General features: G+C 42.0%; 1 protein-coding gene across 1 annotated transcript in view; it reads left to right on the top strand.

The window, feature by feature from the left end:
• Positions 1 to 864: 864 nt before the first annotated feature.
• Positions 865 to 10250, top strand: part of arsib (arylsulfatase family, member Ib) — a 69967-nt gene continuing 60581 nt past the window's right edge. Inside the window, exon 1 of the mRNA XM_039774498.1 lies at positions 865 to 1871. Coding sequence (XP_039630432.1) covers positions 1552 to 1871 — 320 coding nt within the window. The 5' untranslated portion in view covers positions 865 to 1551. The remainder of the gene's footprint in view (positions 1872 to 10250) is intronic.

The raw sequence follows: 10250 nt of genomic DNA, 5'->3' as shown, positions 1-10250 counted from the left end.
ATAGCAGAGCTGGAAAAATTCCAGAGAAAAGCATCTAGGATGATTCCAGGGCTACAGGGGATGAATTATGAGGAAAGATTAAAAGAGCTGAGCCTTTTCAGTTTAAGCAAAAGAAGAATATAAGGTGACATGATTGAAGTGTTTAAAATTATGAAGGGGATTAGTCCAGTGGATCGAGACTGTTATTTTAAAATGAGTTCATCAAGAACATGAGGACATAGATGGAAATTTGTTAAGGGTAAATTTCACACAAACATTAGGAAGTTTTTCTTCACATGAAGCATGGACATATGGAATAAACTACCAAGTAGTGTTGTGGATAGTAGGACTTGAGGGACCTTCAAAACTAGACTTGATGTTATTTTGGAGGATCTAAATGGATAGGACTGGTGGGCTATGATAGGCAGAATGGCCTGTTCTCATCTGGATTGTTCTAATGTTGTAGTAATTGCTTATCGCAAGTACAGTAAATGGTGCGACACTAAAAGCACAGATTGTTTTTATTCAGATATAAGGAAACCCATTAGTAAGCAGCAACATCATTTTATATTATGAATTTTATTATTACACATATACACATATGGGAACTAAGGTATACTTTGCTGCATCTATTGCTTGATCGATGAATGTCAGTTGCTTTGTGCAAGTAGCAGCTCCCATTTAATAATATATTTTTAAAAGATTTTGAGATATCTTTAAATTTTTTCAGGATATCTCTAAATTATAATTTGAATTGCCATACAACTCCTTGTGCTGTGACCTGAACTAGGCTAAACTGAAAAAGACCCCCCTACTCCGCCCCCAACGCCTCATGTTGCTACGGGAACGTGATCAGCGGGCTCAAAAGGCACAGCGGTACTAGTGACCACGGTGAACCGCGGAATGATCAGCGCAATGAAGTCTCCGCGCGTCAAGATCTTGTGCCGCTGACAGGAGCGGAGGGCCAACGTGCCGCTCCAATCGGCTCTCGAGGACCCAGTGAGGCGGAGGGATAGCCAGCCAAGCTCGGGGAGTCAATTTAAGCGCATTTGAAACCGACGATCTGGCGAAGTTCTTAAAAAACTTGGAAAGGACTGCTGTGACTTTTTGCCAAATCGCTGCTTCTCGCAGAGCCATAAGGGAAGCAGGGGAGCTGAACTGCCGCCGCATTCTTTCTTTTGTTCGGCAAGTTTTCAAGGAAATTCACACAGGGGGGTAACAGCGTCTTAAGTGAGGGTGAGAGCACCAAGAGCACTTGGATTTTTCTCATTGATGTTTCTGAAACCTCAGTCCTTAGACACACAAGCAAATCTTTTCATTACTGTGGAATACCGATTTGAAAACTTTATTTGGTGAGCTTAGCTTAACCAAACAGCAGAACTTTCTTTATTCTAAGGCTTTTTTTTAATTTAGAAAGAATTTGTACCACTTGTTTTCCAGCCACATGCATTTGTTTTACAAGACGTGTGAATATGAGCGTAACCTTTAAGCCATAACTTTTTTTTAATGTGCAGGACTGAACATTTTGGAGTAATGATTTTATTTTAAAGTAACTTTTTGTTTTCTCGATCCATGGCGCTTTCTTCGCTTACCGGACTTTCACTAGTCAGTCTACTGAGCTTTGGCTATTTGTCCTGGGATTGGGTGAAGTCAGGTGTCCTGGAGAACGAACCTTCCATTTATCCCCAGAAAACCTTCCAGCTGAGGACTAAGTCGCCTCCGCATATCATTTTTATTCTTACCGACGATCAGGGCTTTCACGATGTCGGATATCATGGCTCTGACATTGAAACCCCAACTTTGGACAAGCTGGCGTCCGAAGGGGTGAAACTGGAGAACTACTACGTGCAGCCCATCTGCACCCCCTCGCGCAGTCAGCTCATCACCGGCAGGTAATCCCCTTCCTTTTTACTAGTTTGTAGTGTTTTTTATCTTCTTATTAATCAAACATCCGCTTTTGTTGATGGGTAGATTAAAAAAAAAAAAAAAAAAGAGCTCGAAAGTCCAGTTTTGTAAAAGTAATGTTCACCGTCATCGCATTTTCACCGATTACACGCATAAACTTATTTATATCGTTCAAACGATCGTTGTGATATGGTTCTATATTAATGTGTTCGCTTTTTAAATAGTGGGATTATGTTGTTTAGAAGGCGGCACACTGGGCAGCCTTGCAACAAAGAGACTGCCGTTCCCACTGGTTTTGGGTGCTCCCTGTTTGGAGTTTGCATGTTCTCCCTGTGTCCACATGGGTTACCTTCCAAAGTCCAAAGACATGCAGGTTGAGTGCACTGACACTAGTGAGCGAGTGTGTGTGTGTTTATCATGAAAACGACTGGCGTCCTGTCCAGGGTTTGGTCCTGCCTTGCTCCTGATGCTTCCTGGGATAGGCTCCAGCTTATCTGCAGCCCAGCTCAGTATCAAGTGGATTTCATAAAAGGATTGTTGGTGTTTTGTTTTAGTGTAGCAGCCAAACCGTTTACAATTACTATCTGTGTCATGTTTGCATGTTCTCCCTGTGTGTGTGTGTGTGGTTTTTTTATTTCCTACCAGAATACTCCTTTTCTTCTTGCATTTCAAAAACATTTAAATAAGTTCAAGTGGTGGATTAACTTTGGCCTGCCTTGGGTGGCCTAGTGTGTCCTCAGATGGACCCATGTGCTGTCCAGGATGGGTTCCTGCCTTGATTCGGTACATGCTACAAAGAAAGCGTCCTGCTTACTTCATTAAGGCTTCACTATGATGGTTCCTGCATTGCACCCAAAGCTGCAGGGATAGGCTGTGAACCTTGCAATCCTATAATAGGACAAAGTTGGCTTGAAAATAGACAAGTGTCTGGAAATGTTACCTGTTCTCCCTATGTGTGTGGTTTTTTTTTAAAATTTTTTTTTATGCAGGAATACTCATTACTTATTTCTTCCAACATTTCAAAGACGTTTATATAAATTAAAGTGGTGAATCGACCTTGTCCTGCTGTGTACCCCAATGCATCATCAGATGGACCCGTGACCTGTCCTGTCCTGTAGGTTCCTGTCTTGAATTGGTGTTTCTGAGAAAGCCTGCTACTTACTTCACTAAGGCAATTATGTCTTATGATGCTTCCTGCCTTCTTCCTGATGCTGCAGGGATAGGCTCCGATCCTTGTAATTCTAAAAAAAATGGATGGATGTCTAGAAATTTGTAAAAGATCAAGGTTTGGTACCATTTATTGCTCTTAGAGGAAAATTGACATTCTATTAATATTCTCACCTTGCAATGGATGGTTCCTGCATTGCACCCAGTGCTTCCTGGGTTAGGCTGCAGCTTCCTTGTGGTTCTGCTCATGAATAGCTGGTTTGAAGATGGAAAGTGTTCTGTATTAGTGTAGCTGCCACACCGTTTACAATTACTATCTGCGTTATGTTTGAATGTCCTCCCCATGTTGAAATGGTGCTGCTGGGAAAGTCTGCTACTTTGGGCTAAGGCAAAAGTGTCCAATGATGGTTCCTGCCTTCCACCTGATGCCTCAGGGATGGGTTCTGATCCTTGTAATCGCATAATTGGATAAACCTGGTTTGAAAATGGATGGATGTCAGGAAATATTTAAAAGATAAATATTTGATTATAATTTATTAGTCATAGAGGAAAATTGATATTATTTCCAAACAAGGCTTAATACAATTCAGGGTATGGGGCAAGAAGCTTAATATTATTATTATTATTATTATTATTATTATTCTTTTAGCAGCAAATCCCTAATCACTTTGGAATTTGTGTGTTCTTCCTTAGGGGGGACAGCTTAAGGTTACATTGCACTCCAGTAGAGATATTCAAAACAGAGTCGATCTTTTAGATCTATGCAATCATATTCCATCCATCCATCCATTTCCTATCCCGCTGAATCTGAACACAGGGCAGGAACCAATCCCGGGCAGGGTGCCAACCCACCACAGGGCACACAGACCCACACCCACCACACACTAGGGCCAATTTAGAATCGCCAATCCACCTAACCTGCATGTCTTTGGAAGGAAACCGGAGTGCCCGGAGGAAACCCACGCAGACACGGGGAGAACGGGCAAACTCCACGCAGGGAGAACTCGGGAAGTGAACCCGGGTCTCCTAACTGCGAGGCAGCAGCACTACCACTGCGCCACCATGCTGCCCGCAATCATATTTATAACTGAAATTTACAAAGGAGAGATTGGGTTTGGTTTGGTGTAGATTCCCTTTGGAGACCGACATGCTTGAAGGGTCCCCCTTGTAAATTAGCGGCCTCACAATCATATATACTGTATGTATATTGTGTGCTCTCCCTGGTCAGGGGACATTGGTTTCTTTTCCACCCTCCAAACATGTGCCAGCTAATTGGTGTCTAAATCTGTGTGATTGGGTGAGTGTGCCCGGTCATAAAGTGGCATCCTGTATCTACCTGTGATTCTACAGCAGAGAAGCAACATGGAAAATGACTACAGTCCCTCTGAAAAGTATTCACCCCCTTAGAAGTTCCATCCTTCCATTTTCCAACCCGCTGAATCCAAACACAGGGGTCTGCTGGAGCCAATCCCAGCCAACACAGGGCACAAGGCAGGAACCAATCCTGGGCAGGGTGCCAACCCACCGCAGGACACACACAAACACACACAAACACACACACACCAAGCACACATTAAGGCCAATCCACCTAACCTGCATGTTTTTGGACTGTGGGAGGAAACCGGAGTGCCCGGAGGAAACCCACGCAGAACACGGGAGGACATGCAAACTCCACGCAGGGAGGGACCCGGGAAATTACTCCAGGTCTCCTTACTGCGAGGCAGCAGCGCTACCACTGTGCCACCGTGCCAAACCCCAAAGTTTTCACATTTTATTATTTTACAACATTGACTAACAGTGAATTCAGTTTGGCTTTCTTGACACTGATCAACAGAACAAGACTCTTTAATGTCAAAGTGAAATCGGGTCACTTCAAAGTGAACTAAATGAATTACAAATATAAAACCCAAAGTAATGGATTGTAAAAATTATTGACCAATTTTAATATGACAACACCTAAATCCTCATTGGTGTAGCCCGTTGGTTTTAGATGTCACATAATTAGTTCAATGGAGATCACCTGTCTGGGATATCAGTTGGTTGCAGCTTAAATGGCAAGTACAGTATTCACTGCCTTCAACTTAGCATTTAGTGGATGGCAGCCGTGAGTCCGAATGCTCAGAAATCTTTCTCTATCGGCTTTGCACTCCAGATTTCTCCATTCTCCTTTGCTAAACCGGTCAAGCTCTGTTGGGGCGCATGAGGATTGTGAGTGAACGGCGTTTTTCAAATCGAACCATAAATTCTCATTTAGACTCTGACTCGGCCACTCCAGGACTGTCACATTGTTGTTCTGAATCCATTCGTTTGTAGCTTTGCCTTTCTGTTTGAGGTCTTTGTGTTGCTGGGAAGCAAATCCCCTCCCAAGATGCAGGTTTCTTTCATTAGTTCTTCAGTTTTGCTGCATTCATTTTCTCCTCCACCCTCACAAGCCTTTCCTGGGCCTGCTGCAGAGGAGCATCTCCACAGCGTTATGCTTCACAGGGCATGTGGTGTGTTTTTGATAAGGTACAGTGTAACATGGCATTCAGTGTGATGGGCAAAAAGCTCACTTTTCGGACTTTAGCGCCTTCTTCCAGCTGTGTGTACCTTCTGGGCAAACTCTACAACAACATTTATTTCTATAGCACATTTTCATACAAATAATGTTGCTGAAAGTGTTTTACATGATGAAGAAAAGAGAAATAAAAGACAAAGTAAGAATTAAAATCAGAGAACACTAACATAGAATAAGAGTAAGGTCCGATGGCCAGGGAGGACAGAAAAAAACAAAAAAAAAACTCCAGATGGCTGGAGAAAAAAGCTGCCGCTGTGCTTCGAACATTTAAAAGCCTGTACAGCAGCTGTCCTACTCTTTGTCTTTTATTTCCTTCCCCGGGTGTAGTTAAATCAATTGGAACAAAGTCTCATCTCGCGGAGTGTGAGTTCTTGATATTTTTTAGTTTATAATTAAAAAATGGAACAAGAATCTGAAAATCTAACAACAGCACATTAAAGTTCGATAAATTCTGAAAAGAATGAAACCAAATCTATATAGTGCGTGACAAAAAAGGTCACATAAAAAGACGCATAATATTGTTGCACTGTTATATAAAAAATAAAAACAACAACATTTTATTTATATAGCACATTTTCATACAAATAATGTAGCTCAAAGTGCTTTACATGATGAAGAAAAGAGAACTAAAAGACAAAGTAAGAATTAGAGTAAGATGACACTAATCAACATAGAAATAAGAGTAAGGTCCGATGGCCAGGGAGGACAGGAAAAACAAAACAACTCCAGACGGCTGGAGAGAAAAAATATAAAATCTGCAGGGGTTCAAAGGTCACAAGACCACCCAGCCCCCTCTAGGCATTCTACCTAACATAAATGAAACAGTCCTCTTTGTATTCAGGGTTCTCATGGAAGGACTTGATGATGATGGTCATGTCGACTTCTGGCTTTTAATCCATCAATGTAGGAACATCATGGTGCTTTGATTAGGTGGTAGAGGTGCAGATGGCCACCATAGAAAATGGGGAAAAGAAACAGAAGAGAGAGTAGGGGTCAGTACGGATTTTAAAGCCATCATGAATAGTTATATAATATAATATAATGGTGACGCAGTGGGTAGCGCTGCTGCCTCGCAGTTGGGGACCCGGGTTCGCTTCCGGGTCCTCCCTGCATTGAGTTGGCATGTTCTCCCTGTGTCTGTGTGGATTTCCTCCAGGTTCTCCGGTTTTCTCCCACAGTCCGAAGACATGCAGGTTAGGTGCATTGGTGATTTTAAATTGTCTCTTGTGTGTGCTTGGTGTGTGTGTGCGCGCGCACTGCGGTGGGCTGGCGCCCTGCCCGTGGTTTGTTTCCTGCTTTGTGCCCTGTGTTGGCTGTGATTGGCTTCAGCAGACCCCCATGACCCTGTAGTTAGGATATAGCTGGTTGGATAATGGATGGATGGATAGATATAATATAACGTTTACGCATGGAAGTGTGTGTGTGTGTTTGTCTGCCCGGCCCGGAAGTGCGAGGCTACAGTATGAAGCTCAAAGAAATCGACTCTGTTGCCAAAGTGAAACCGCTGAGTAAAGAGAAACTCGCTTAGCCGCTAATGCACAACTAGGGTTGTGGAGTCAGTAGATAAATCCTTCGACTCTGACTCCTTAGTTTTTGGTACTTCTGACTCGGACTCCAACTCCGATTCTGACTTTTCTGTATTTAATATGCTAATGTATTTTCCATGTTGATTGAAGGAAGGCAACATGCACGTCATTTAACCACAGAACTACTGGCTAGGAAGCTGACTCTCTACCGTGTTGGCCAGTTTAAACAAAAGACAAGAACCCCTGAACACACATCAGGCCATAGCACACACCTACACCTACATCATTACACTTATTTAAACTCAAATCAATTTGTTAAACACATTATATCTGAAATAAAATGAACACTTTTTGTAATGTTCCATAATCCAGATTACAATATGTGAATGTCAGGTTGTATAATAGGTCAGTTGACCTTCACCCTAGTAGTAACACAACTATGCACTGGGCTTTATCCATACATCAGAGAAGTACTTCATTATGACCATTGTTTGTGAAATGGGATATTTGAACTTGCTGTATTTTTTTTTTCGTTACAATTTAAATTTATTAGGAGTCAAAGTCAGTACATTTTTTCCAACTCCGACTCCTGGTACCCAAAATTGTCTCCAACTCTGACTACTCGACTCTGACTCCACAGCGCTGTGCACAACCGATACGATTGATTGAAGTGCCATAAACAATGGTTTCTAGGAGCCCTGGCTTGCACAGCTAGTATATGTGTATAATATAGACACAAGGGTGAGTCAAAAATTATCTGCACTCCAGTTATATTAAAACTTCAGTTGGCTGCATTGTCTTATCAGCGCTTTTCGCCACGAGGTCCCTGTTTCCCCAGTCACTGCTGTGCAAGCGTGAACGTGTTACGTCACATCGTTTGTAACTGCGGTGCTAGAAACAATGGATGCTCCACTTGTGATTTGCATGTAAGAAGAGCAGCGTACAGTGATTAGTTTTTTTCTAGTCTGAGGGTGTGACTGGTGCTGATATTTATCAAAGACTTTGTACAGTATGGAGAAAGAAGTGTGAATGAATAGATAGAGGAGTTCAAGGAAGGTGTTACAAGTGTCAGCCATGAAGAAGGACCTGGACGCCCGTCCACATCCACGAATGATGACAACATTGAGCGTGCACGCAAAATATTTCTGTTGAATAGACGAGTAACGGTAGGTGATGTGGCCAATCATTTCAGCCATGGCTCTGCCTATGCAATAATCTAACAACATACTTGGGTTTCAAAAGAAGCCCTATGAGGACAAAAATTCACGTCAAATGAAGTCAGCGGTGCATTTGTGGCTCACAGCTCAGCCTAAAACATTTATTAAATGAAGGAATACGAAAGCTTGTTGACAGATGGACAAAGTGTATTGAAAAGCAGGAAGATTATGTCAAAAAATGATATATTTGTCTTTTCTGAAAGTTGATTAAAATAAATTCTACAGCCGGAGTGCAGATAATTTTTGACTCTCCCTTGTGTATATAAAAATACATGACACTTCAGTCAAAAACAGTCTGGGCTGTGCTCCTTTGTAATGATCCATCATCATTTGGCTCACGTCCTCATTTAGTCCTCATTCGGCTCAGGTTGGACAGTTGGGAGACAAAGTCAGAGAGGTGAGATTGCATTGGTTTGGACCTGTGCAGAGAAGAGATACTGGGTATATTGGGATAAGGGTGCTACGGTTAGAGCTGCCAGGCAAGAGGAGAAGAGGAAGGCCTAAGAGAAGGTTTATGGATGTGGTGAGAGAGGACATGCAGGTGATGGGTGTTAAAGAACAAGAGGTGGAGCACAGGAAGATATGGAAAAAGGTGGTCCACTGTGGCAAACCCTAATGGGAGCAGCCGAAAGAAGAAGTAGTAGATGTTTCTCCCGATTTCTTCCATTATGTCAGCTATGTATACTATCCAAAACATGTGTAGTTTAAGTTGATAAGCAAAACAAAATTGGCTCAATGCACTGGCGGTGGCTGTGTGTATCTTGTCCAAGTTTGGTTGCTTCCTTTCCGCTGCCTTTGATTTCCTACAGTACTCAAATGGAAAATGAGGTTATGAACATGAACAGAAGGATGGATCGTGTGGCTCCATAGTCAGTGAGGTATTAGGCTGCAAGTCTCATAACCTTCCAACATCCTGCTCTCCAGCTGTAAACACAGAAACAACAACAAATAGCATCCTCTACGCAAATGGAAGTTCTTGTTCACTGTAAACACTGTCTCAAATGCAGAGCGGAGATGAGGTCCGTTATTACACGTTGAAACAATGGGAGCTTCGCGTGTCTCAGATGGTCTTTTTCAGAGTGCTTTTAGCACAATCTGTGCATTTCAGTCTTCATTATTTGAGAGATATGATGTCCTCATGCAATTGCACACTTGCTTTGGTGACACCTGTGTGATAATGCACAAAGGACATTGTGAAGGCCACATGTGATAGGATAATTGTGATAAATAAAACAAATCAGGACAACTGTGTGTGTGTGTGTGTATGTATGTGTATATATATATATATATATATATATATACATACACACACACACACATATACACATGAGGTGTGGCAGAAAAGTAATGAGACTGAAATAATAATAATAACCATCATCATCAGAGTAGAAATAATAATAATAACCATCATCATCATAATCATAACAATCCTAATAATAATAATAGTTCTTTACAATTATACGAGGTGTGGCAGAAAAGTAATGAGACTGATTTTTTATTTACCAAAGTTTTTATTTTTTTCAAACATCAATGTTATCCCCTTCAAAGTAGTTCCCTTGGACAGCTACACACCGATGGAGACGTTGTTCCCACTGTTGGTAGCAGCACTGGAAGTCTTCAACCGGTATGGTCTTCAGCATGTCCGTTACACTCTTTTGGATGTTTTCTAAAGTCCCGAAATGACGTCCTTTGAGGACATTTTCAGTTTAGGAAAAAGGAAAAAGTCACACGGACTGAGGTCAGGTGAATAAGGGGGCTGGGGAACCACAGGAATGCCTTTTGAGGTCAAAAATTCTGTTATGGAGGGCAGTTTTCGGCACCATTTTGGCACAGGCCTTTAGCATGTGCAAATGTTCAGTCAAAATTTGATGAACGGTAAATCTGTTCAAATTTAATTGT

Source organism: Polypterus senegalus, chromosome 13 (genome assembly GCF_016835505.1).
Source record: "Polypterus senegalus isolate Bchr_013 chromosome 13, ASM1683550v1, whole genome shotgun sequence".
Taxonomy (NCBI): domain Eukaryota; kingdom Metazoa; phylum Chordata; class Cladistia; order Polypteriformes; family Polypteridae; genus Polypterus; species Polypterus senegalus.
The sequence above is the reverse complement of the archived record's forward strand: the minus strand, read 5'-3'. Positions and strand labels throughout refer to the sequence as shown.